The 27,956-nt window shown below is 45.7% G+C and overlaps 3 protein-coding genes across 4 annotated transcripts; 2 read left to right on the top strand and 1 right to left on the bottom strand.

Annotated features, from left to right (window-relative positions):
* Nucleotides 1–3,910: 3,910 nt before the first annotated feature.
* On the top strand, nt 3,911–8,427 carry LOC127316415 (uncharacterized). 2 transcript variants are annotated; one of them, XM_051346801.2, is made up of 7 exons: nt 3,911–4,308; nt 4,383–4,417; nt 4,561–4,615; nt 5,668–5,773; nt 6,652–6,725; nt 7,954–8,179; nt 8,281–8,427. In XM_051346801.2, exons 1-5 carry the CDS (start codon nt 3,940–3,942, stop codon nt 6,687–6,689), a joined length of 603 nt encoding a protein of 200 aa, XP_051202761.1. In that variant the 5' UTR covers nt 3,911–3,939; the 3' UTR covers nt 6,690–6,725; nt 7,954–8,179; nt 8,281–8,427. The 2 variants fall into 2 exon arrangements, with proteins under 2 accessions (XP_051202761.1, XP_051202762.1); XM_051346802.2 differs by lacking the exon at nt 6,652–6,725 and having other exon boundaries at nt 3,913–4,308.
* A 7,747-nt stretch (nt 8,428–16,174) lies between these two features.
* LOC127316416 (cysteine proteinase 1) lies at nt 16,175–18,970 on the top strand. The gene is made up of 4 exons (XM_051346803.2): nt 16,175–16,735; nt 16,859–16,978; nt 18,071–18,314; nt 18,427–18,970. The coding sequence occupies exons 1-4, from the start codon at nt 16,253–16,255 to the stop codon at nt 18,711–18,713; spliced, it is 1,134 nt and encodes a 377-aa protein (XP_051202763.1). The 5' UTR covers nt 16,175–16,252; the 3' UTR covers nt 18,714–18,970.
* Nucleotides 18,971–25,336: 6,366 nt separating this feature from the next.
* Nucleotides 25,337–25,822, bottom strand: LOC127315777 (uncharacterized). The gene has a single exon (XM_051346231.2). The coding sequence runs from the start codon at nt 25,724–25,726 to the stop codon at nt 25,337–25,339; it is 390 nt and encodes a 129-aa protein (XP_051202191.1). The 5' UTR covers nt 25,727–25,822.
* Nucleotides 25,823–27,956: the final 2,134 nt, after the last annotated feature.

Raw genomic sequence — 27,956 nt, 5'->3', positions numbered from 1 at the left:
CTTTACTTCAATTTTAGGTTTCCCAGGACAAGAGATGCTGAAGGGCATCGTTCTAATTTATGTACCCACCGCTTTTAATCTATGATCTAGGCCTTTCGAGGCTGGCTTTGTTAAAAAAAAATCATAATTTCATCAAATTGACTTTATTTTGCAAAAATTGAAAAATGCATTACAATTTACCTACCTGATTTTTTATCATTACTACTGTAATTCTGTGCGGATTTCACAGGATCGTGCGCCAAGGCGCACATCTAAATCTAGTTATGTGCTACTAGGGGAAGGGATTGCACAAAAAGGGGCTTGGGTGATGGCTGAAAAAGTAGGGAAGCTAGGAATTGGCATCCAGCTCGTGGCCAAGCGGGAAGTAGGAACGCCACGCCACCTAGTAGATGAAACCGGTCATTTTGGGTCCATCTGCGTCGGGCCACTGGATATGCCTTTATTGTGAACAGTAAGCTCCGTCACTTTTCGCGGTAAATTTTTAACCGTAACTATTTAGCACAATTCTTTACTAATAGCTTTTTGAGGATAATTATCCAGGAATGAATGTTTGACCATAATTTTTCAACAGTGGTCCTTCAACAGAGAATGAATAGTAATTGTTTAGCGGTAATTCTTAAATTGTAAATTTTTAATGTAACTATGTTCTTCCGTAGTAGCTTTGGATTCTCTTACAATAACTACATGAAACAAAACATTCCACTATTGGCCATGTCTATTATTCGAGAAAAATACAGCTACTACCTTCTTCTATTGATCGTCTCTGGTAAGTTTGCAACAATAATCTTTTGCCAGTAATTGCTCAACAATTAATTTAATATTACATTTTCAACCATAGATTATTTACGATGCATGAACCGTTATTACTTTATATTAAGGTCATAGAATTCAGAGGCACCTCAACAATGAGGGCACTATTTCATGTGCATGAACACTACCCGTGTGAACAATGCGTTCTAGTTTGTTACTAAAAAAAATTATATGGTAAATTTTTGAACGTAATTTTTAACACAATTCTTTGCTAATACTTTTTGATGATAATTATCCATCATCATTTATCGGGGCACCTGTTCATGTGCATGAACAGTGCATGTGTGAACATCTAGTAGTTGCCGATCTGCTGCAGTATTTTATCCTCCTTAAATTTTAGACAATAATTTTTAACAAAATTCTTCACTAATATTTTTTGGATGATAATTATGAAACGGTGAAGTTTTTACGGTATTTTTTCAATAGTGGTCCTTCAACAGAGAATCAATAATTGTTTAGCGGCGATTCTTTAGCAATTACTTTTAAAGGGTAACTATGTCCCTAGAAGTATCTTTGAGGTTCTCTTACAATAACTACATGAAACAAAACACTTCACTATTCATCGTCTATTTCATTAGAAAAAATAGAACTACTTATATTGATCATCTCCAAAAAAAATTGAAAATAGCTTTACACCAGTAATTGCTCAAGAATTAATTTTTAACTATTGAATCTTTTTTATGATACAATTGTTACTATATATAAAGGATGCATACCGATGAACAGTGTTTGTTGCACTACCCATTACAATGTTTTGTTCCTGGTTACGGTTACTAGCATGGTTTGGCACGGCGGCACGCCTGAAATGTGGCTTCAATTTGAAGAAGTCCATTGCATAGTTCTACCAGAGTGTTGTTGATGTTTGCAACAGACTTGTATAGGATATTGATGAAAGATTGGGTCAATCCACACACAAGAGAATGATTAGGTGGTACTACTATTTTATAGTATATAAATGAGCTAACTACAAAACCCATCAAAATTCGCCGACCTAACCAACTGATTGAAGACTGATTTTTTTTCTTTGCCCTCTGAAGTAATCGACTGCAGAATGATGATTTCTTTGCCCTCTGAAGAAATAGACTAAACGAAGTCTGATTCGGTATGTCCTGCTCGTCCTCTTCTTCTCTTAGCCGTCGGAGCTTTGCACTTCTTATCTTGTTGGACGATGTAGGTCAGTTGCCTGGGCAACTGTTCCTGTTTGTGTTGCAACGGAAGTCAAATGTGTGTACATTCCTGAAATCTTTTCGTTACATGAGCAGTTCAGTTTGTTGTGTCATTGTAGTTAACTAAACTGATCAAAAGATTAGTGATGCATCTATCTACAATGTAGAATGTATGATAATAAAATAATTAATTTCTTGACTAACTTAATAGGTAATCTATAAGAGTGAAGGCACTGGTACCAACTAATCTTTGTAACAGTAAAGATGATTCACAATGGTACAAATAAAACACCATATTTTTAAAGGTTGGTGATATATGTATGGATCAGTATTCCGTACCATTATCTGTTTTCGTTTGCATGTTTTACATACATATATCATTTTTGTATGTCTTATGTATTGCTAAGTAAAACAGAGAACATATTTTGATGTTTAGTGAAGCAATTGTGAAAACAATTTTCAAACATATATGACTTACTTTCAGAGGCATTTGAAGGAAGGTGCATGGAATGACCATTATACACAGGTAATTCCGCAATGCTTGTACCAAAGATATATTCACTTCAGTAAAGCCTTGCTTCGGTGAGATGAAAATTTACTGGACGAACATATATTATTAGAATTTAATGTTGAATGTTTGAGTCTTGAATACGACAACTTTACTGTAGAAAAAACTATATTTAGGCATTCCTCCATTTTCTCTATTTTAGATGTAAACATTACAGTCAATGAATGAAAAATCACATAACATTTGAGCAGATTTTGTTGTAGGTTCGGGGACAACGAAATACGCCTAACTGGAAAGTACAAATACTTCAGAGTGTGCCTATCACCTCCAACCCGCCTGAAATGAACCGACAGATGCTGATGGACTTGGCCGGCTGCTGTGGCATTACCATGGAGATGGTTGATGCTGCGATGAAGGATCACGAAGCCGAAGTTAGCTCCGGGAAGACCGTCTCTCATGGCTAATCACGCTCTACTAGTTGCTTTTTGGTGTTGCGTAGTTAGGGTGCTTTTATTTAACCGCCTGTACTTTTCCTTTCCTTCAAAGTTGGGTATGCTCACACTAGGTGATGCCTCAGACCAACACTGCATTTCCCTTTTATCCACCACCTGTATCGCACCCTGTAACACCAACAGGTTCTTTTTTCTTCTGTCTGTGGCTCCTTATGTCTTCTCTGTGCACAACACTGCATCCCATACTGCATTGCATGGTTCGTTATGCTTCGGGGGCCTCCTCGTTCTCAAATAAAGATTCTAATCTGGAACACAAGAGGGCTAGGAGATGAGGACAAGAACGGTGTAATTTTTAAAAAGTTATCTGAAACTGAAGCAAACATTATATTTATCCAAGAAACAAAGTTGTCCGAGATTAACATATTCAAGGTCAGGCAATTTCTACCGATGAAATACACAGGATATGTCTATCAGCCTGCTGATGGGACAACTGGTGGAATTCTGGTTGCTTGGTCAGAGAAGGATCTTGATGTCAGTGAAATCCACAAGAATAAACACTCCCTAACTGTCTATGTCAGATCAACGTCGGATGAGACGGTCTTTACTGTCACAAATGTGTATGCACCTTGCGATGCCTCGAAGAGACTCCTCTTCTTCGATGACATGAAGTCTCTGCAACACAATGTTTCAGGCCCATGGGTTCTTGCAGGTGACTTCAACATATATAGATATGCACATGAGAAAAACAACAACAATATTTTCTGGACTGACATGGAAAATTTCAATGATTGGATAAACCAAATGGAGCTGATGGATATAGAAATCTGCAACTCAAAATCTCTACTATATTAAATGGCTAGAGGTGGTGAGATGGTTGGTACGTTAAACTCTCACCTCGCCGAAGAATCATCAGATAAAAAAAACGCCACCGCTCGCATCCCGCACGGCCGCACGCCACGTTAGCATAAAAAAAACCGGAGCAAACCTGCCACAAAACCATCAGATGGAACAGCCACGCAGGTCACGCACGACCCAGGCACCCACGCCTCTCCATCCGCACAGCCAAAACGATGCACAAATTCCTGTGATTGATTCCTTGCCGTCGATGCGCCGCCCGTCTCCCGTCCCCATCCCCGCTGTCTCCACCGCCAAGCTCGCCGCGCCGCCGATGCCTCCTTCCCCGTTTCCCGTGTCTACTAGCCCATCTCCATCCCCGCCGCCTCCCCATCTGCCATGGTCGGCTGGAAACCGCCGGTCAACTGCCGATGGCGCCGATGCCGATGCCGATCGTGCTGCTCAAAAAAAAAAACTGCCGATGCCGATCGTGCTGCTCGTGTTGGTTACCTCCTCCACGGCTCCGTCGATACAAAAGGTACGAGCCCTCCTGTTCTCCTACTGCCGCACGACCATTGGCTCAAATCCTCCAATCTTTCTCCCTCCCATCAGGCGCTCGGGCTTCACGGCGGCGACGGCGCTGGCGTGTACGTGTTCCTGCGCACGACGCTTACAAGTCCAACTTCACGCTGGTGGCCATAAGAGTGTTCTGGCCGGAGCCCATCGAGCCTTACATTTTGCTGCTATTTAGCAGAGTCTCATCTAATTATTCTGATTTCTTGCGCCGTAGAGAAATCGGGCCTGGAAAGCTGGAAACGACCAGCAAGACCACCTGCGTCCAGAAGGTTTGTACTTGTCACTTTGTGTACTCATAGGATATGTCGGCTTGTTCCTGTGTTCCATGACCTATGTGTGCAGTTGCAACTTGCAAGCCTGCGACACTTGGTGGAGAGTTCCTATAGATCAGGTTAATATGTAGCTGTCTATTCAACATGGTTGCCTACTAGAAGAACATAATGGAAATGCAACTTGTATTTACTTGTAGGATGGTGTCGTGTATTTATTTGTACATTTGGTGTCTAGGAAGTTTTCAGTAGTAGGTTCAAAGGCGTGTGCAAATTCCCCTGTCCCTCTTTATAGTAGTACAGATTTTTTTCTAGCCGTTCTATACAAAATGACAGCATGCTGAGCTTTATTCAGTGCTGCACTTTGTTTTGGTGCATACTGGCGAACCATACATTAAAAAGACCCACCTGACATTGATACATCAATCTGATATGCTCATAGCACTATCAAGATCTATTGATTTAACACATCGTACAAACTCCAGGCTATATTGTTTTGTTTCTATCTGATCAACTACAGTTGTTTAAGCAGATAATAATATGACAACATTATAATCCATAGATCACAAAGCTTTATACTGATATGATGTATCTATGCTCTGAAATAGTTTGGGGGATGTGCCATGTCGCACTATTTTATCCTATGAATTTATCTGGGGTACATTGTGCGAGCATGTTTTATCTTCTTTTTTGTATGATTTTTTTTTTTAAAGATAGCTATTTCAGAGCATATGATTATTGTTCTGGTATTTGATACCGATGTTATTTGCTTTTATATCCCAGTTTGCAAAGGAGGTGGATGAGTTACTGCTGAGTGTAATCTGAGTAATTCATCCCTCTTTGTTCGCTCTTTATTTGGTGATTCTTTGTTAATTTTTTAACTGAAAATTTATAGCTTAGTGGTTGTATGGAATATTTTTCTGGAAAACCTATATTTAGGAACCATGAGGTTTGGATGAACCATTGAGAGTTTTCTGGCCGGAGCCTGTGGATCCCTAAAATTTTCTGCTATTTAGCCTTCATCAATTTCTTATGATTTTTTGTGTTGACAGAACTCGGATCTACCGGGCTTGGAAAAATTCGGTGCGGTGAGCCAAGACCACCTGCATCTCCGTCGACCTGTCCAGCGGCAAAGTCACCGCAGAGCTCATCCGGAAGGTTCGCCCTTTTGCCTTTGTGTGTGGTTCATGAGAATGGAAGTCCGTGTTTTTTTCGCTTTGATAGGATCGATTTGCGTGTACCTGTGTTGTGTGTACTCTTCCTTGGCTTATTATTCTCAAATGTGTGCCTTCATGTCTTAGTAATTCCCTGTAACATGTATATTCCATGAACTATTTGTTCCATCATTTTCTGCACCCAGCCTGGTCACACTTTGAGTGACGTGCCAAGATGCTCAAAACAAGCTTGGTGATCTTGCTAGGCAGAAAGCTAATTGCGCTATTCATGTTGCTTATGATATGCGTGGCTAAGCTATCTGAACAAGCTTGTTGATACCCTCAGAATATCTTAAGAGAGATGACCAACCGTCCATTTGTATATAACAGTTATATCCTAAGCTACCCCGTGACCAGTTTTATATATAACCGGACCATCAATTGGTTAAACTGCTCTGCCAGTTATTCATCTTTACCGTGTAAGCTATTAGTGGTGCCAGGCCTAAGATTTTGCTTATATGGAATTAGTTAGCTTCTTCGTCATTCTGCTTTTTTTTTTTTGTAACGAGTAAGCCTATATTTTGGATCGCCTGAAAGCACAAGATGCAGAATATTAGGCTATCCAACAAGCCTATCAAATTGGTCAAAACATATTATGTTGAGTTTAGCTCAGTACAAGTATCTATGGTGGACTAAAACTAAAAACGAAAAACTTTAACTAACAAGTAGGGATGATCTGTACAGTAATGAATATGGTTTCAACCTTGAAACTTAGCACTTCCACAATTATATCTCTCAGTTGAACCATGTTAGTAACACCTATAAGATGACTAAAATGATGTTATTGCTGTCTTGCTGATACTGCAACATATTTGTTTCAAGTGATCTTTGAACCTGGATCCTCAGTCCTCACCTGGTAAATAAAGAAATCTCATTACTGGAGAATAGAGTTGCAGGTCAGCACATGTTGACTATCTCATTTTAACATGGTAGTCTTGCTCCTGCATATGCTCTCCCTGCCTAAAGTTTTTGTAATTTGTGTCCCACATATTTTGGAACTTCTTAGATGAAGGTCTTTGCTTGTGGTACACACTTTTTTGTATCGTGCTAATGCCCGATTTTCATGCATTTCTGGGGGCGGTAAGGTTTTCCATGGCAATGCACAACCTATTCTATATTTTCTATTTTGCGGTTAGGCCATAGTTTTCATCTGTGGTGAATATCATCCAAGCTTCTAAAATGTCTGTGCATGATATAGTGGGAAATTGAGAGCAAACTAGATCATGAAAAAAACATTCTTCTTTGATGAGATAGTACATGTGGTTTTAGGAAAAAAAGATAACTCTATTTGTTCGTGTTTGTTAGAAGTCTAGCTTGGATCTACTTCATAAAAAATATTTTCTATAAACATATGGCAAGTTTACTTGTAACTACCACTTGATCCTAAATGAGCAGCTAATAGTGCACTTCCTGTAGTACCTCCCTCCTAAATTGTAAGATTATGATACGGCAAACCTTTGCTAACCTCTACTTACTTTAGGATCAGTTCCCTTGATAACCTAAAATATTACCTCTAAGCATGTGTGAATGTAAAGTTAATGGGTTAATACATGTTGCTTAGTGAGTGATTATCCTGTAAAGTATAGCAATACCAATACACTCACTAACCTTTGTTTATGCTCCTTGTTTAGCACAGTGTGTAGTCAGAAGCACCTTGGCGAAATTTGGTTTATAGGGTAACTTAATCATAAAGGCCATAGGATCAGTCTCCTTTCTTTTCAAAGTTCAGGAGCTAAAAAAAACATGGATATGAGTGGAATTTAAGCATGATGGCAACTTTTTATCAACAATAAACGAAGAACTTGCTTATATGCCAATAGTTATGATTTCATAAAACAGACTGAAAGATGGGTGTAGATATCTGCATGTTTAATTATTTTGCTGCTGTCATGGTATCTTGTTGTTATGTCAACTACAATGGATTTGAGAATTCTAAATAGTGTTTTCCTGTTTAGGAAAAACCTATTCTTTGTCCAGCATATGTCCGTTCAAATAAATAGTGAAAATAGATGCATTGTTTGAGTGATGCAAACATGCAACATTAGTTGTCCAGCAAAAAAGCTCGAGATTTATTACATGTGTCCATCCTAACATTTTTGTGACATATTTCCCTTTGTCATGCAGCCAAAGGTTTGAAGTGAGTGTGTCGGAATGATATCCTTCTTAGCATCGTCAGACACGTGTAGGTCGAGTGCTAACCGATACACTGAAACCATGGCCTTCATTGCGACTCTTGGGCATCCCTACAACCCGGATTCCCGATCCATGAAACAGACATTTCATGCTTTGATGATGACCGACTTCATGGGTGAAATACCGCGTATGCGGATGGAGTATGCTAGCTGCGCTGGTAAGTGATGCCCTTAAACCAAGTCATGAGCTCGCTTCTTAGCTCTCACCAGATGGTGAATGTTTAGGTGCCTTTGCTAACATAAACCGTTTTTTCTGCAGCTACTACTATCCACCATTAAGAAGAGAAGACGATGATGGGACCGTTAATAACCACTTCATATGAGCCCAACCGAGGAGAATGAGCGCTCAACGGTGTGACAATACACACTGGAGAAGTTATAATGAGCGCTCATCTATCTCTTGCAAGCTGACCATCTATCTGTTGTAAGGGCATCTCCAACGGGGTGACCCAAACCGCGCCCGCGCGTCCGGATGGGTCGAGCCGGACAAAAACGCGGCCCAGCACGGGGACGCACCGCAAAAGCGGACGGCCGCGGCGTCCGGAACGACGCAAACCCGGCCCAAATCTGGGCTAGCTTTGCGTGGCCGCGGATGGCACGCGCCGTCCGCTGCGCTCGCGTCCGGGCGCTGGTCGCCTCGTCTCCCTGGGGCCCACCTGTCGGTGACCAGGGAGTCTATTAAATGGGGACTGGAGGGGATCTGGCCCTCCACTCCAGTCCCCACTCCACTCCCCGCAGCGAAACCGCCGCCATGGCCAAGCGACGGTTCGCTTCCGCCAACGACGACGAGGCGAGCAGCAGCCACCGTCGCTCGCCGGCGCTGCGGGCTGCGGGAAGAAACCGAGGCGGCCTCCACATCGGAGAGGCCGCCCGCGGCGGCGCAGCATTGCCGCAACCGCCGCCTCTCCTGCTCGAGCCGAAGCCCGAGTCCTCGGAGGAGGACCCGGACCTCCGCGCCGCGCCGATGATCTCGGCGGCGGAGGAGGAGGCAAAATGGCCGCACCTCCATGCGGCCATTCGCACCTCCGAGATAAAGGAGGCGGCCCGGCGGGAGATCGAGGAGGCGGAGGGCTGGGAGCTCTACGCCCAGGCCCAACAGGCGCGACGGGAGGAGGAGGAGGCGGTGCGGCGGGAGGAGGCCGAGCGCCGCGCCGATGAGGAGCGCCGCCAGAGCAGCGGCGGCAGGAGGACGGGCGCCGCGCGGGCAGCGGCGGCACCGGGAGGCCAGGCGTCGCGCATGGCAGGAGAGGCAACAGCGCCTCAGGGAGGAGGCGCTGCTCCGTGCGCCGCCGCAGCCTCGGGTGGCTCCGGACCCCCACTCGGCCTGGGAGGAGGCCCTGTGGTCTCCGTGGCCGGAGTCCCTGGCGCGGTCCAGCCACAACAGCGCGTCGCCGCCTGGGGACGTCGTCCACGACGACGACATCGCCGACAACGCCCACAGGGGCTAGGCGGCGCACCGGCGGCCACCGCGCCGCCGACCAAACCCTAATAGAGGGTTTTTTATATTAGTTTAAATTTAAAAGCCCATATAAGGGCTTCTTTTGTTAGTTTTATTTGCCCAAAATAGGGCTATGTACAAATTTGCCCAAAATAGGGCATATGTTCAATGAAATTTCATTTAAATTCGCATTTTTTCAAATGTTTTTCTATTTCCTTGATTATGCGCTGCGTCCGCGCGTTGGGCGCAGCGCGCGATCCAAACGGACACGCAGACGCAGGCCGCTGTCCGCGTGTCCGCTTGGCCACCCAAACGGCCCAAACCGGACGGCCCAGCGCGTCCGTTTGGGTCGCGTGGTTGGAGATGCCCTAAGCTCAGTATTCAGAATCAGCAATATTCTTTAGTCATAATATATGGATGTCTTATCATGTCTCCTACATATGGTTGGAGCATAAGAATCAGCAATACGTTTTAGTTCATGAATTTGTTTACCCTTGTATGTTTTTTCCTTGGCAGAATTTCACTTGACATTCTACCAAACTTAACATGCAAAACATGGTGTTTTTCCTTGTGTGGTTTCTCCTTGGGAGAATTTCTCCTACATGCAACTAATGTGCCTATTTTTATCTGATCACATGAATCAATGAATTATATAATTAACTGTCATAGTGTTATAGTCCTATTTAAAATCATATTGAAAATTGTCGGAGAATTATCTATCTACAAGAATTATATAGTCATCATTTTATAAATTAGTATTGCACTTGCTATATGCTAATCTTACTCATGATAATTTTTTCTCTCCATTTCTTCCTCACATTTTTTTAGTTTATCCAATAGATGTGCTCTTTTTTAGTGTAAATATCAATCAAGATGGGACGGAACTCATAAGATCACGTAACATACACTTTTTCTATGCACGTTGAATATGAGTTTCAAATTTATATTGGCGTGTGTTCACTTGTGCATGTCATGTTGTTGCTGATAGAATGCACAGCCAAATGCTCGGATGGGATGTGTTGAAAGGGTAAAAAAAGCTCGCATGCAACATCATATAGTTTAGTTTGTTACATATGTGATGGGTAAACTTTTAATAAAAGACCGTAGCAACGCACGGGCATTCAACTAGTACGCCTAACATGAGAAGGGATCCAACTTTAGTCAAATTAGACAGAGTGATTGTGAACATACAATGGGGCCAAAAATTCCTACACTCTGCATGCAGGACTTTGGGACGGCCTACATCTGATCATAAACCCCTTCTACTGGACAACGATATCCCACTGAATAAATCAAAGATCTTTAGATATGATGATGAAAGAACATCTCTCACATTATATTTTGTGTGTTTGATGTCAATGTATATGATACACTAATGTTTGTTTAAGTGGTACAGGGATTATATAGATACATTTTTATGTGTGTTGGATGTGGTCTGTTCTGTCAAAAAGAAGCAGCAAAAAGTTCATCAGACCGGATAATCTGGGCCGGATATTTTGGAAATATCCGGCCCCCAGTTTTCGGCTAAGGATTTGAAGAAAAACAAGTCAGTATAGGGGCCGGACATTTGCCCGGATATTGTCCCGGTTTTGTCCCAAGGCCGGAATATCCGGGCCGGACATTTCGGAAATATCCGGGCCCCTCGATTTTGGCTAAGGACTTGAAGAAAAACAAGTCTGGATAGTGGCCGGACATTTGGCCGGACATTGTCATGTTTTTGTCCCTGAGGCCGGATTATCCGGGGGCGGATTATCCGGCCCTTACTTAGGCCGGAATATCCGCCCCCGGAAGCTGCAACGGCTCGATTTCTGAGGAGGCTTGCTCAATCATTGCACAAGAAATCTGCCAAGCCTCACCTCCATTAGAGCCACCTCAAGAACACAAGATTTGCAAGATCTCCTTCCTCCCCCAACCAAATCTCTTGATCTTTGGAGATTCGAAGGAGAAGACCCCGATCTACATCCTCACCGAAGCGTTTCTCATTTCCCCCTCTCTTGTTTGAGGGATCTCATGCTAGTGTTCCTATTTGGTTCCCTAGTTGATTTGTGTTGATGTGTTGTTGTTGATTGTTGTATTGTTACAGATTTGGGAGCCTCCAATTCAGTTGTGGATGTGTGCCCCAAGAACCTTGTAAAGGCCCGGTTTTCGCCTCGAGGAAATCCCTTAGTGGAAGTGGGCTAGGCCTTCGTGGCGTTGCTCACCGGAGATCTGAGTGAAGCCTTCGTGGCTGTTGGTTTGGCTTTCGTAGCAACCACACTCCTCCAAACGTAGATGTACCTTCTTGCAAAGGAAGGGAACTACGGTAATCATCTCCGTGTCATCGCGTGCTCCACTCTCGGTTACCTCTATCCTATTCTATCTCTTATATTGCGTAGCTATATCTTGCTTAGTTGTTTGCCTTGTCATATAGGTAAATTCACTTAGTTGCATATCTAGAGAATTTACCTTTGTGTCAAGCCTAAATTGAAAAAGAACTAAAAATTGGTTAGCACCTATTCACCCCCCTCTAGGTGCGGCATACGATCCTTTCAGATGATCACTGGTTTGCTTGCATTGACTTGGTTCAAATTACAAGAAATATACTCATAAAGGGAACCAGAGAAATGGCCCCTGTGTCAAAGCTTAATTTCAGGTTGCGTTCTATCTGGGCAGCGACAAGACAATGGACCAGGAAGAAGAAATCACTCATGACTATTCTCTAAAATGTAAACCATGCTATTAAATTTCTAGACGCTGTCGAAGAATGGAGAACGCTAACCACTATGGAGTTCGTCTTAAGGTTCCTATGCCAAGTCAAGAGCAAACAATTATGCATCGCAGAGGCACAACACTGGAAATGGAGAGCCAAAGTGAAATGGTGTAAACCGGGGGATGAGAACACTAATTTTTTTCACACTATGGCTACATACAGGTTCAGGAAAAACAAACTTAGGTTCCTCTCACACAACGGACATGAATTTTTCAAAGATCATGACAAGCTCAAGATAGCTACTGACTACTTTGCAGACATTTTCTCTGAGAGTAGAACTTGGTCACCAAATATTATTTTGACCACTTTATATGACGATCAATCGGAGCAGCTGCAGTCACTTGCCTGTCAGTTTACTTGGGAGGAAATTCAGACAGCCATACAACAAGCACCATCTAACAGAACCCCAGGGTCGGATGGTTTCACAAATGAATTTTACAAGTTCTATCTGCAAGATCTAAAGCTGGATTTAATGGCCTTATTTAAAGCTTGGCACGATCAAACTGTGGACCTATTTGGTGTAAATGTAGCCCATATTGCACTGCTACCTAAAACTGAAGACCCTCAACAGATCAAGGATTACCGACCCATTTCTCTGCAGCACTCTATACCAAAATTAATTGCAAAGGTAATGGCAAACAGATTGCAATTGAAAATCAAGACACTGGTGGACTCCATGCAGTCTGGCTTCATCAAGGAGCGTTCGATCGTGGAGAATTTTGCGGCTGCAATAGAAATGATCCAGTCAGGAAACAAGATGATGAAACCTATTATTGTTCTTAAGCTTGATTTTCAGAAGGCTTTTGATTCAATACATTGGGAGGCGATTTTGCATACTATGTCAACTAGAGGTTTCCCACCTAAATGGATTTCCTGGGTAAAAGAATTGCTGACAACTTCACAAGCACAAATGGTAATCAACGGACAATGTGGCCAGAAATTTAACATCCAGAGAGGTGTCAGGCAGGGAGACCCACTATCTCCATACATCTTTATCATTATTGCAGATATTATACAGCAGATGTTCAGGAGAGCTTATGAATCTGGTTTCTTGGGACACCCAATTCAGCAAGGATCACCCTTCCCTGCTTTGCAATATGCTGACGACACACTGCTTATTATCCACGGGTCTGTTCAGCAAGCATTTCTAGCAAAGCAGATTCTACACGCTTTTTCGGAATTTACAGGCTTGCAGATAAATTTTCAGAAGAGCACGTTCGTCCCAATGCATATGGAGTTGCTGATTTCTGCGCTGCACTTTTTAGTGCACGATTTTGTATTTTTGTAACTCCTTAAATCTTGATAAAATCACAGTAGATGTAACTTTTCAACCTCTATATGAACGTAAATTTGATTAATTTTCTAATGTGTCTAAGTCGTGCCAAAAAATCAGTTTTACTGCAGCAAAAATTCTGGATAGATTCTGCCTTACTTTATTTAATCCATCTAATGAGTGTAAAAATTATTTTTACTTGGATCTTTTGATATACTAGAATGATTAGAACATAATTTTATCTCTGGGTCATGAACATATAATTTTATTCTTGAGTAAAATGGCAGCAAGCATGATTTCTTTGTACCTCTAACATCACCCCATATAAAAAAGAATGGGCAGGAAATTTGTGTTGAAGTTTTTTTACGGGGAATGGAGGAATGTCACACTATGATGATTCAAGTATGATTAATATCATAATATTTGGTATGCCCATGATACCCCACTGGACTCATTAAAAAAATCCTGGTTTGAGCACCTCTAAACTCTGTTTTTTGAGGAATATAGAATTTTTGCAAAAAACTTGAATTGTGCTTATTTTATTTGTTTCTAGTTTTGTTTTGTTTTATGAGAGGATCATCATATTGAGTGTTTATAATGTATATTCATGAGCTACTGGACTAAACTCTTTTTCTATGAATGTTCAAAGTAACAAATAAGTTGCAGGCTTATAAAAGAAAAGGACGAATGCTTAAAAGGTAAAATTTATTTTGTGTATTGTATTTCTAGTTTCACATGCTCTACTGAGTGATGATTTGTTATGTGCCTTATTCGGTGCTAGTTCTTGCTAGTATACGTAGATGTTTAATTTTAAGTATCATTGATTGATGATGAATGAATAGTCTATGGATACTACTGCATGCTTTTAGACCTCTTGCTAGCTAAAAGATTTGAATTCTTACACAAGCATAGACTTGTTTCCAAGTTCAACTCAAATCCAATGTCTATCATACCTACCTATATAGCACTTGCTATTCCAAGTATAATGTGTGTGTTTTCCCTCCAACCTTTTCAAAATTTCTTTTTTATGTAATTTAAAACTCATAAGAAAGTAAGGTTTGGTAGGAAATTTCTTTTCCCTCTTTACCTTATATTTACATCACATATCTACTGTAAATACCGCTATTTTTGTTGGCAAAATTGGATTATATTGTGATTTTTATCTATGTTTTATTAATAAGTTATATCCATTAGTTTGCTTAGTGCAGATGTAGTAATGTTTTGGAGCAGATTCAATATATATTTATTCGGTCTTCATTGGGTTATGGTGACGATGATTAAAATGTTAGCGAGGTGGATCTGTATCTACCTAGTTCTTGTAGGGATTTGTAGCATAGAAAACAAAAAAAATTCTACGCATAAACGAATAAACGACCAAGATCATATCTAGGAGATGCATGTAACGATGCGGTAACTTGATTTACTAGCCGAAGTAAATTGATATGGAAGCTTTGATGATTGGCGTCGATGTAGACGATCACGATCCGTCCTGTATTGACGATCACGATTGTGCGGCGGCTCTGAGGTGTTGCACACGTACGGCTTGATGGGTCGACTCCTCGTTCCAGCGAGTTGGAGTCGAAGTAGAGAGATCGATTCGTCAACCTTATATTTTGCCACCAGGGCTTCGCCTGGATGGTCTTGATGGAGATCACCGGAAATCATAGGGTTCCGATGGGGATCACCGGCGGCGCGGCAGCGGCCACGGCCCGGCGGCAGCAGCGTTGGCCGGTGGCACGGGTGGTGCAGGCGGTGGGGAGCTCCGGGATGCGTGGAATTTATATCTTGGCTACCCCGGGACTCCTGTATATAAAGGCTCGTGATCCATGAGGCCGTAGGATCTCCGAATCCTAATTGGTCTCATGGTCAAACCTTTTTAACTCAAATTGGACCCAATTTGAATGTTCCCAATGAAATTGGAAAGGGGAGAGGGGATGGATCTTCTCCCCCACCTCCAATCCGAGTGGAAGAGGGAGGAGTCCCTCCCTCCTACTCGGCCAGCCGGCCCATGGGGCACGCGGGGCCAACCATTAATTGGAAAGGGAAGAGGAGAGGGATCTCTCCCTCCTCCAATTCAGTAACTCTATAAGTACTAACAATGTGAGATTGATCTTGGCTTTTGACTTAAAAATCGGATTATCTGGTTTACCATTTGCTATTTGCTATACCGGAGCACCACGTCGAAATTGGATATCCTTGCCGTATTTTTTTATAAAGATTGGATATGAATAACTTAAAACAAACTCGGGGCCAATTTCGATATCGAAATTATCCTATCCATTTACACGCCTAGTTTGTTGAGGTGGGATGATCTAGGGCGGGATCAAAGTTTCTCGAAGCTACGGGTGGGGATGCACCCGTGCTCCTTCCGTTGCAAGCACCACCGACAAAATTGGACAAATCATCATTATAGAAATGCGAGCTTTTTATAATCAACTAAGTACTCTTGGACAAAACTATTGATAGTTGCAAGAGATGCATTGGTGTGCAGGAACCTTGGGAAAATTAGAGAAACCATTATAATTCAAAGTTCGATGCAATTTGAAGTTGAAACGAACATATGAGCTTCCACATAAAGAGGGGCCGTTTGCAAATATCCTCACGCCTTAGGGTCTAAACCGAAAATTTGAGAGTCTAGACCAAAAATATCTTTCTTTTAACAACTTCCTACGGAGTATAAAGCTACGGGTAGCGGAGGTGGCCAAGAAACCGAAGCAAAGCTAACCCATCGAAACAAGCAAGAGAAAGGGGGAAAAGCAAGAAATCCGCCGATGGATCGTCGCCTCGTCGCCCCTCTCCTCTTCCTCCTCGGCCTCCTCCTCCTCTCGTCGGCGGCGGCAACGGCTGCCGCGGGCGATGAGGAGCCCCTGATCCGGCAGGTCGTCGGCAACGCCGATGCCGGCGACAACGACCTGGAGCTGGACTCGCACTTCGTCAGCTTCGTGCAGCGGTTCGGGAAGACGTACAAGGACGCGGAGGAGCACGCGCACCGGCTGTCCGTGTTCAAGGCGAACCTGCGCCGCGCGCGCCGGCACCAGCTGCTCGACCCGTCCGCCGAGCATGGGGTCACCAAGTTCTCCGACCTCACCCCTGCCGAGTTCCGCCAGACCTTCCTCGGCCTCAAGACGTCGCGCCGCTCGTTCCTCAAGGAGATGGGCGACTCGGCCCACGACGCGCCCGTCCTGCCCACCGACGGCCTCCCCGAGGACTTCGACTGGAGGGACCACGGCGCCGTCGGCCCCGTCAAGAACCAGGTCCGCCTGCCTCCATTGACTTTTTTTTCCGATCGATAACTGATCCCCCCTGATTCCCTGGTCAAACGTCTCTAGGTCTGATTTCGCCCCCGACCCTGACCTTCTTTTCCTTGATTTTCGCAGGGTTCGTGCGGGTCGTGCTGGTCGTTCAGCGCGTCCGGGGCGCTGGAGGGAGCCAACTACCTAGCGACGGGCAAGATGGAGGTGCTCTCCGAGCAGCAGTTCGTCGACTGCGATCATGAGGTGAGGCTTTTTTTCCTTCCTTTCTTGCGTGACATGCTATCTTTCTTGTGATTGGTTGATATGTTAAGATATGTTGGACTTTTGTGGCGTAGAATCACTAGTTCACTACGTTTTGTCAGTTGGTGGTGTCATTGTCCAAGTTATCGTTTCTGATTGGGCACCGCACCAAATATAGAATCGCCCACTTTTGAGAGTATTGACTTTAAGCTACAGAATAACCACCGGATAATATTGTGTGATTGGGATTAAGTTGTTAGGTAATTTCTGTCTTAACACAGTGAACTGGACAACGCTTTAACTTGGTGCATGGATATTCTGTAGTTCAACCAATAAGGCAAATCACAAATATAATCCTTGCATAGGCTGTGTTCTTGGGTAGTCCCTAATGTTTGGTCTATGACTCCAATACGTATATGTAATGGGTGTGACTATTTCGATTGAGAACTAACTTTGTTCTCAGTCAGATGATATCATCAAAGTCCAGTTGCAACTTATGTTGCAATTCATGACTAGCATAAATCACGATGCAAATCGAATGGTGTAAGACTTGACTGAGCACGAAGTTCGTTCTCAGCTAGCTGAGAACTAGCAATCCCATATGTAATACATGGAATCCCATATGTAATACATAGAAGGAAGATTTTTTGGGACTGAGTTTAAGAATGGCTATCTCTTATTGCTAGTTTGCTAACTATGAAGGAACAGTAGCTCCGTTTTACTCTTATGCAGTCTGACCATGGGAGGCATCCAAATTTTCTGTAAGGGCATTTTACGTGTGATGTTTCCTTAGTGAATGGTATATGTTGCTTTTTTTTTTCTTCTCAAGTTTCCTATTTTCTCACAGCAAGAACAGTTGGTACATGAAAATGAAACTGTACTCTGGAAAAAATAGTATGCAGATGTGGTGCTGTTTCTGCCTTTTTCATTTGACAGTTCTGCCATCTCATCAACTAGGAATTTCTAAATGCAACAAATGTTCATACAAGAAGTTATATTTTCTGTAATCAATGCTGAGTATTGCTGCTACTGCTCCCTTTTTTACCTCATTGGGTGCCTCAACTTATGTGATGCACTCTTGTTGTGATCCTTCAGTGTGACAGTTCAGAACCTGATTCATGTGACGCGGGATGCAATGGTGGGTTGATGACTTCAGCCTTCAGCTATCTTCTGAAATCTGGTGGCCTTGAGCGTGAGAAGGATTACCCTTACACTGGGAAGGATGGTACCTGCAAATTTGACAAGTCCAAGATTGTTGCTTCAGTTAAGAACTACACTGTTGTCTCTGTTGATGAAGAACAGATTGCAGCTAACCTTCTCAAACATGGACCACTGGCAAGTAAGTATAACCGTCTTCATACAGAGTTTCCAAGTCAGATATCTGTATTTAATACACGGAACAAGCGCTGTGAACAATGAAATCTCTGATGCATGTTTTTTTTCTCCTGCAGTCGGGATCAACGCCGCGTACATGCAGACTTATGTCGGTGGAGTATCATGCCCATACATTTGTGGCAGGAACCTTGACCACGGTGTTCTTCTAGTTGGTTATGGGGCTGCTGGTTTTGCGCCATCCCGCCTGAAGAACAAGCCCTACTGGATCATCAAGAACTCGTGGGGAGAAAACTGGGGGGAGCAAGGGTACTACAAGATCTGCAAGGGCTCGAACGTCCGCAACAAGTGTGGTGTCGATTCCATGGTCTCCACCGTGTCTGCCATTAACGCCTCAGAGGAGTAGACTCTGATCAGCATTCCTCATGGAAATAATCTTGTACGCTAGAACTTTCATATGTAGTCGATAAGGCTCCATCGTTGCTGTGGTATGATCAGCGAAGATGCGAAGCTGCAACAGAATGCTTGATGTAACTTACACATTTGCTTCCCCACGCCATGCGTGTATGCCACACGCTATTTGGATGTGGCTAAATTGTTATCGCTTGTACGCTACTGTACTCCTGGATAATTCTGTGCATAAGTATTGTGCTTTCATCAAAATGGTGTTTATGTTTATTGTGAGAGTAAGCATCTGGGGATAACGTGAGGGCAAGCAATACGGTTTGAGCTGTGGCCCCATGTCACCGATATGGCTTTTCCTGTCTGATGTAGACACGGCTAGGGCGCATGCTAGTAGGTGTCCTTTTGCTTGAAGAAATTTCACTGAATCTATCTGACTATCGTCACTGCACCGGCCTTTTTCGCTGTTAGACTAATTGGTACGCAGTGTGTTGATACGTACGGTGAAAGTCGCTCGTGCTCATTTCGCTAGAGGTTAGCGTCCGCCTGATGGAATCCACTAGTTTAATGGTGAAAAAACCTAGGCTAGAGGTCGGGGACGGCAAAGTGAGAAGACGTGATAGTTAAGGAAATTCTCCCTCCGTCCATAAATAAGTAGACGTACAGAATTTTTAAGATAAATTAGTTAAAGGAGCGAAAAATTGCATTGGGAAGATGTAACTAACATCTATCTTTAATTATTTTACCTCCAATAGGCTAAGTACATGTATAAAATTAAGATAACATGTGCTGAATATTATTGGTTTTAATTTCCGTGCGATGAGAGAAAAATAATTTTTGCTAATTAAATGTGCATTAGAAATAGAAATACACTCTTTCATTAACAAAGTTTGAGGCTAGATATCCACTTATTTAAGAACGGATGGAGTATGATGCAGATCTTTTTTGCTTAGAATAAAAACACAATAGCCACTATGGCAAGAAAATCAATGAACAACTTGGCGTATACAAAGCTCACAAGGAGGGTTGAAGATTGACCAAACCATCACAAACGTGAGTGTCGGTTGAGTTAAAATAAAAAAAACAGCACAATCGGTGGAACGTGAGGCAAATTCTTTCACCGTTTCACTGACTATTTTTTTCTCTCGATATGAGGAGAAAACCCCAGCCTATACATCAATGGATGCACATAGCTATTACAAAATTATTAGTGTACACACCAAATATTATTAGTGTGAACCGAGGCATAGCCCGGATGGTTGCCGGGTGCTGATACCTGCAGTGACCCGCGAGATCGTGAGTTCGAGTGCTAGCGCCCGCTCTCTCGATGTACACACCAAATATCATCTATTGAATTGCTTGGAGGGCTTCTTACCCCCAAGTCGCATTTTTTTTTATTACAAAATTATTAGTCTTGGAGTTTACAGTTCAAGGATCATAAAGGATGAATACATATATCGGCCAGCGGAAAAATAAGAAAACAAATCACCTATACATCTTGTATTCGTCTAGTAAACCACCGGCTACCCTAGTTGAAGATATCTCCTCCAATCATCTCCAGACGGGTGCATCCATAATCCAAAATCCATATGTGACCATTGCTCCCCGGCAGCAGGAAAGACCATTCGTGGATCCAATGAATAGCTATATGGATAACCGGTAGAAAATGAGCACTTCTTTTTTCAAGATTGCATCATTTTTGCATTTTCATAAAGACCTTAAAATAGCAGAGGTTCCAACTCAAATTCACGACTTTGTATCATTATCAATCTCACTCAACCAATTGCCAAACACATTTGTACAATTAGTTGGAGGGAAAATATTTCACCGTTTCACGGACTAATAAGAAATGAGTTATCCGGCTGATTACTAAAAATCGGATGACATATGGTACATTAGGGAGGCACTATTGTGGCGGCGCCGCACGTTTTTGGTCACCAGAAGAGCACGGTGACAACCGGCAGCGGCCGGGAGCAGTGGACCACGATGGCCGGGCAAGCCAGCAACCATGCGAGAGGGGAAAAGGGTCCTGGAGGACCAGCAGATCACCCTGAAGCATTAGAACGGCTCAGGGAAGCCCAAGGAGGCGTGACGGCATCAAGGTCATGTGGGGAAGCGACCGTCGGACTGGGAGGAGACTGTGGAGCTCCTTGCGCCCCACCAGTGGAGCTCAAGCAGAGGAGGATGAGGAGGAGGTGGAGATCCTCCTCTGCGCCCCACCGGCGGAGCTCCTGGTCAAGCAAAGGAGACAAGGAGGAAGCATAGCTCCTCGTCGAGCGGAGGGAGCTACGGATGGCAAGTGGAACGGCGGACGACCGAGGCATACAGCGGCGGGGGGGGGGGGGGGGGGGGGGGTTGGCTAGGGACGGCCTGGGATGGCCAGGGATGGTCTCTTTAATACAAGGATCCGATTGGAGAAGAATTATAACTATAAGGGGAGGTTTGTAAAACTTCATTTGTAGAGTGCGCCCGACAATTTCCGCAGGACGGAGGGAGTAGTAATTTGCATGTGCATCGACAACCTAAAATCCAAGTCCACAACACGGAAGGGATGCTCTCGCGACACTTACAATACAAGGGGTAAGGTTGATAGCTTCAAATATTAACACTTTTTGCATAGAATTATTCACTTGTTATCACTTGGTTTCATTGAATTTTCTTTGGATTTTGCGTTTCAAGGGGTAGGAATGCAAAACTGCCACGAAGCCGGTGGTGGGGTTAGGGTTTCGGTCTTGGTGGGCTAGGTGGGCTGCGGGATGGCTGCCGGCTGGGCCTTGTGTTGGACCTGGCCGGTTGGAAGTCTGCTCCCCTTTTTTATAAAACATTTTTCTGTTATTAGTTTGTTGTTTGTTTTAAAACCCATTTCTAAATAGATTTTAGCAATGAAGTAAACAGAGAAAAGAGAGATATAATTTAAAATAAAAGATGGGATTGTACTAGAAATAAAATAGGGTTTAATAAAATATTTTTGAGGTAGAAAATATATGCATGATGCCATAATGACTTGGAACGGCACGGAAAAACCGGGAACGGAGAAAAATCTAATATAGGGATTTTTCCGGGTCGTTACGTGGGAGATCATGAGACGATGTGTACCTGCTACCCAATCTGAGGCGGGGGCCGTCATACGCCATGGACTCCCCTTTATGAGCTTGCTTCTTTGAGGCCGAACATGAGGAGCGGCTGGTGGGCATCGAGGCGCACCTCAAAGTCCTCGACGACGATGACATGAACTACGAGGCGCATGCGCAGCAATCACGCCACAGGCGCCACTGCCGCACGTGGCCGTGAGGAGGAGCGCGCCAAGTGGATTGGCATCAAGGAGGCCATCCAACGCTCGCAGTAGAAGGCTGCGCACGCGTTGCCACCACCGGCAGCTGCCACCTCCTCCTCCGGCCGACAATGTGTGGTCGGCGCCGCATATCTTCATCGACCTCGGCGAGGACTAGAAACTGCCGGCGAGGAGGACCAGAAGTTCCCGGCAGCATTATCTGCATATGTTTCTTTTTTTTGTGGTAAAAACGCGGATGAGGCATTTCTTCGCCCGAGACTCAGAGAGTATGTGCTCCCAGTTTATAAAATAACTTTTAAAGGTAGTTTAAATTTTTTTGAAAAAAAGAACAAAAATAGACGTATACGTCTCAACATGATATGTGCAAAAAAAAGTCGTTTCTTTTTAAAACCGACATTCCGTGTGTTGTATTTAAAAAGATAAAATTTGGTGCTTTAAAAAAGCTTTTCACGAGACTTTTTTTTATCCTTTTACAAATGACACAAAAATGTCAGTTTTTCGTCAAACTTGAGGTGTACACATATAGTGTCGGTATATATGCGCCACATGTTTGTTCAGAATTTTTTAACATTTTAAAATGTTTTTTTTATTACGGGAACACATGCTATGGCCAGTGTAAGAGTGGATTTCCGTAAAAACACACCCTTTTAATCCCTAATTAATGTAAATTATATTTTTGTTGTTTCTTCTAATCTCTTTTTCTTTTTTCGGTTTAGAGCATCTCCAGCCGTCTCCCCGACGAGGCCCCTAGCACGCTTTTTTTTTCATCCAGATGAACGAAAACGGTTCAGTCGCACCCCCGGATCCTCGTTTTCGCTTGGATTTGGGCTTTCATCCATCCGGAGAGCCTAGGTCATCCCGGCCCCTCGGGGAGCGCTCGGGGACTCTGGACGAAATGAAAGCGCGGGAAACGCCGAGAAAACTTCCCGCGCGGCTGGTGGCCCCGACTTGTCAGCGAGAAAGTCCGATCATCGTCCTCATCGCATCGTCTTCCACGCGCTGTAAAAGCCTGTTGCCGGTCAGTCTTCGCCGGACGCGTAGCTTCCACGCGACGAGTTAATGTTGTCATCTCGGTTTCACGCGCTTCGTCCTCTATTTATCGCCGAACTACCGCGTCTGGCCGCATTCACCATGCCGTCTCCCTGTTCTCACACCACCAATCTTCCCCAATCTCGAGCGAGAGCTAGTGGCGACCATCACAATGGCGAACGACGGCGCGGCGAACAATGGATTCGGCCGCCGCTCTCTCCACCAATGGGAGGGGCGGCTCCTGCACACGGCGGGCTACCATGCGCCGCCGGATTTCTGCGCGCCCGGAGGATGGCGACTCAGCGCGGGCAGCGACTCGATCCCGCCACCGCCGATGGGTCGCGCCGCCGTGGAGGCGGAGATCAACACGGTGCTCTTCACTCTCAGTGATGAGCAGCGCGCGGAGGAGCGCTTCTGGCCGGACAACTACAAAGCGTGGACGCAGTTCTTCTGACAGAGGTACGAATGTGAACTCGCCCAGTATGACGGGCCTCCCCCCTCCCGCTAGGAACAACGCCATCGGCCGCCGCTGGTGGAGCACACCTGGCCGCACCCTCGATAATGTGCTCGCGCACATCGAGGGTGGGAACTCCCCCGTCCTAGGGATGCCGCCGCCGGTGGCGGCTACCGTGTCGCGCCGGCACGGTAGCTCCTGGACGCCGAGGAGGATGGCGTCGTCCTCCTCCTCGTCTGGGTCGAGGTCCGCGTCCAGGTCCGGAGGATCGGCGCCTCCGCCGTCGACACCGGTCTTCGTCAAGAAGGAGCCGACGTCTCCACCGCCGACCAGAGGGCGCAACAGCGGCGCCCTCGTCATCCGCGAGCAACCTTCCTCTCCCTCGCGCGGGCGCAAGAGGAAGTCGTCGAAGAATGAGACCGCCGCCGCCGCGAACCAGCTCGCCGAGGAGGAGGCCAAGCGCGTCGAGGATGCCGCGGTGGCGGAGGCGATCGCCAGGTCGCTCAACGGCCTGGTCCCCGCCGACAACGCGCTCCCTATCGACGCCGCGTTGGGCTGGTCCAGGCGGGACTGGGAGCGGCAGGAGGCGGAGCAGCAGCGTCGCCTGCTGGACCTGGCTGCCGCGCGCCGCCGCACCTGCCGCCGCAAGGAACATCGCGCCCAAGCCCGTCGAGCTGATCAAGCTCGAGGAGAGCATCGACGACGACCTCTACCGGCCGACGCTGCCACGCGCCGGCGACCCTGGCCAGGGTTCGAGCCGCTGGTACGAGGCGCCGCAGCCCGAGGACGCCGGCAACTCGAGCGACGACAATGGCGGCGACTACATGGCCTTCTACCGCCATTTCGGCATGTAGAAAGCCGTTATTACTTTTAGTTTATGTTTCCATCTGGCCGAATTCAAATATATGTACGAATTCTGCCGATATATGTACGAACTCGTCTGTATAAATTAAATATCTTTAAATTTCGCTTATGTTTGAACGAGTTTCGCCTTGTTTTGTCTAAATTCGTCGTTCTTTATCAAAAGTTTTCATCCATCCTAAACTCGTCGCTGGAAAAAATGGGTCTCTCCAGACTAAAAATTACATTTATCCGACGCTAAATAAACGCTAAATAGCGTCGTATTCTCTTACAACCTTTGGAGCCGTTTGTGGCATCATTGGAGCCGCTCGCTGCTGCAAACGGATCGAGGCTCTCACGGGACCATATATGGATCAAAATGAACCAATTTCGTGTTTGAAATGCGGTGGCCTAACAACGAAGTTTTAAACACGCACAATAGTCACGTCGGTGGTATTGGAATTTGCTAGTTTGTGTCGGCCACTTTGCGTTGTAAAATACACGCCTTGTCCGCGGCTAGGTACGACGCATGCCGGACTAATTAGCCGTTAAGTAATTCATCCATATGATATGCAGGCGTGTTCTCGGTACGCGCGTTTATTTTGCTTGCAAACCAAGCATAGTACAGCCGCCGCTGCCGCGTGCTTGGTCGCAGCCGAAACGAAGGCGTCATTCGCCAAGCTTAGGGTAGCCGCCAGCACACCCTCGAACGTTCCAGAAGCAAAGCAAGCATCCGTAGAGATCGAGGGAATAAAATATACGACGAGGGATAGATATTTTTTTACATGTCTGATCGAGCAGCACCGTCCAAATCCAAATTTGCAAAAAAAAAAAAAAAAAAAAAAAAAAAAAAAAAAAAAACCTCATTTGTACAAAGTTGGCACTTTTCTTCATCTTCTTCCACGATCTAATACGAGTATTACATTATCCAGGTTCATCACCTCACCAATCGCGGATGAGAAAAGCAAATAGGAAACAGAAGGGAACACCCTACAACTACAAAACGAAGTATTTACCGCTTGGCCGGCCGGGTGGCGTGGTAGAGCTCGGCCAGCAGCCGGTACCGCTTCCTCGCCCTCCTGTCCACCACCCCATCGTCGTCCCTGTGATCGACCTCCCTCCCGGCCGCCGCCTCGGCGTCGTTCACCGACCGCGCCGACAGCGAGGACGACGTGGGGGACGCCATCTCAGCGCCTCCGCCTCCGCTCAGCTGCACCAGCTGGTCCGCCATGTCGGTGGCCGCCGCCATCTCGGTGTTGTTCACCGACCGCGAGGACGACGTCGGGGCCGCAGCCTCCGGGCCCCCGCTAGCGCTCAGCTGCACCAGCTGGTCCGCCGCGGCCAGGTCGGCCTCCGTGAAGAACCCGTCGACGCCCAGCCCCGGCGGCCTCTCCACCTCCATATGCCTCGCCTCGGCCGCCTCCGGATCTTCCTCCGTGACTCTCCTCTACTAACTTGTGGCTGGCAAGACAGAGGCTCGGCGAGCTTTCTAGAAATGGTTGGGAGAGCCGGGCAGGGTATTTATAGCCGGGGCCGGGGAAGAAACCGACTTGGGGTGCACGGTGCGTCGGGTCGCCGGAAGGCGGGGCCCGAGGCTGCGGTGGCGACCGTTGCCTAGGGAGCGGGCCACGGTGGCCAATGGTACGGCGACGCGTAGAGGGCGATGAGTCGTGTGCTGGCGTAAGCGCTGGACGGCAGATGGAGGAATCGGGGCGTGCGCGTCGCGTTTGTGGCCGGTGTGCTGCGGAAGGTGGATGCTCTCTTAACTCTGGAGGCGTCTTGCGTGTGTTTCTGCTGTGTACGACGAGATATTTTGGCCTTGCCGGTGTAGTATTTTGTACGCCCTCCGGTTCGACGAGATATTCTGGCTTTACCGGTGTTGTATTGTGTAGGTTGTATCACTTGACTTAACTCCGTCTAGATATGTATGAGGTGACCATGAGCCGGCTTTGAAACCCATCTAAGATTTCATCCCTTTTGCTGGCGACACTGCCGGTCCGCTCCGTCTCCAGTGACCTTGGGGCATGGGAGGTGTGGTGGACCACGGCCTCTCGCCGACAGAAAAGTTCCAGTTCTTCCTTCAGTTTGTTTTCGGCCTCTTCTTCAGGATGGTGAGCCACCGGCTACTTCCTGAAGTCAGAATAAGATCCTTCCAGTTTTGTCCTCGTCCTGATGGTGCATCTAGCGGCGGAGGGCGCGTGGAGTTGTGTGTCGAGTGGATCTCCATCTCCATTGGTTCGGTCGGCTTTCGTGTTCGATTGTATGGTTTCAGGTCATTCTCTTCTAATCTACGGTTGTTATCATTGGCGATGGTTCATGCTCTAGTGTGTTGGTCTTTTGGGGCCTTAACACGACGAATTTTTGTGTGTCTACTATAACAAGCTCTACTACGACAAGCTTTGCCTAGCTCCGGTGATGGAGGGGCGAGGACGGCGGCACGACTTCGGCTCGCGCTAGTGTCTGTAGTTGTCGCTAGGTGGTCCAATGACCTATTTATGATTTTTATTACTTTTGACAATCTTTGTACTACTGTTGATGATTATTAATAGATTGGTGGAATCTTCGCAAACAAAAAAAACGAGCTATAACACGTTTAGGTACATCTCTATCTAGACAAAGTTGAGTCAAATAATTTTAATCGGAAGAAGTACAAACACCAGGATAGTAAGGAGTAGATTTCTTGTTCGAGGCCACTTTTTTTTTGAGATCCCACTAATTCGGCATGTTTAGGGTATCTTCAGCCTTCGACTCATTTATTCATATGAAAATATATATTGACATTAGTTTAAAAATATTAAAACATTGAAAAATAAGAAGGGTCAAGCGCATGCCTATCTACTGGTCATCGTTGTCATCTCGCGTTCTGTTGATGAACGTAGGCATCACCCACGGTTAGTCCGATGCCGGCACAACAGGTGGCGGACTAGCGATGATGGAGGAGGCAGTGTCATTGGTGGCTGCTACTCATGGGGCGCCCAGGAAGGCAACAAGTACGCCGTTGGTCGCGGTAGGTGGTAGCCGGTAGGCAGGACGCGGCACGGGCCACGGTAACCACGGTTGCGGGGCCACGCGTGGGTCATGGCTTCCTCCTGTGAGAGGCTGGGAGGCATAGAGTGGCGAAGGCGGCGGAGGGCTGCTCCTGTGAGGACTTCATGGCTAGCCTCATTGCCTCCTCCTCATCGACGCTTGGTCAACCTTGCCGTCCTCCTTGGCCTTCTCCGCGAGGTACACAAGATAGCCGAGCTAGTCGTTGTTGCCATCCCACACTTCCTTGGTGTCGACAACCTCCTCCGCCTCAGATGAATGAGGGAGGAGGTTCATGCCGAGTCCGTGACAACATCTAGAGGATCGTCGAGGCATCTGCACACCAACGATGGCACCCACGCTAGATGGGGCGCGTTCGTCGCTGGCGGAGGCGCGGGCCTCGCTAGCGGGGAACACGACGCATTAGCATCCCATAGCCGACGTGTGGAAGGATGCCGACCTCAACGAATTCGATGATTTGGACGACGACGGTGACGCGCTCGATGTGAAATCGCAACCATGAGGGCGGCCAAGCGCAATGCCGTCCAATGGTCCTTGGCGGCAGCCTACTGGGTGGAGGGCAAGGCAGTGGTGAAGACAAGGCGCAA

The sequence above is a fragment of the Lolium perenne genome, chromosome 7, assembly GCF_019359855.2.
Source record: "Lolium perenne isolate Kyuss_39 chromosome 7, Kyuss_2.0, whole genome shotgun sequence".
Taxonomy (NCBI): domain Eukaryota; kingdom Viridiplantae; phylum Streptophyta; class Magnoliopsida; order Poales; family Poaceae; genus Lolium; species Lolium perenne.
This window is presented reverse-complemented; position numbering and strand designations above follow the sequence as displayed.

Excerpts from the sequence above, each read along its gene's own strand:
- LOC127316415 (XM_051346801.2), top strand. The coding sequence starts at position 3,940 with ATGGAACAGCCACGCAGGTCACGCACGACCCAGGCACCCACGCCTCTC. Across the intron at positions 4,309-4,382 it reads CGGCTCCGTCGATACAAAAG|GCGCTCGGGCTTCACGGCGG; the intron begins GTACGAGCCCTC and ends CCCTCCCATCAG. Across the intron at positions 4,616-5,667 it reads AGACCACCTGCGTCCAGAAG|AACTCGGATCTACCGGGCTT; the intron begins GTTTGTACTTGT and ends TTGTGTTGACAG.
- LOC127315777 (XM_051346231.2), bottom strand. The coding sequence starts at position 25,726 with ATGGAGGTGGAGAGGCCGCCGGGGCTGGGCGTCGACGGGTTCTTCACG.
- LOC127316416 (XM_051346803.2), top strand. The coding sequence starts at position 16,253 with ATGGATCGTCGCCTCGTCGCCCCTCTCCTCTTCCTCCTCGGCCTCCTC. Across the intron at positions 16,736-16,858 it reads TCGGCCCCGTCAAGAACCAG|GGTTCGTGCGGGTCGTGCTG; the intron begins GTCCGCCTGCCT and ends TGATTTTCGCAG. Across the intron at positions 18,315-18,426 it reads CAAACATGGACCACTGGCAA|TCGGGATCAACGCCGCGTAC; the intron begins GTAAGTATAACC and ends TTTCTCCTGCAG.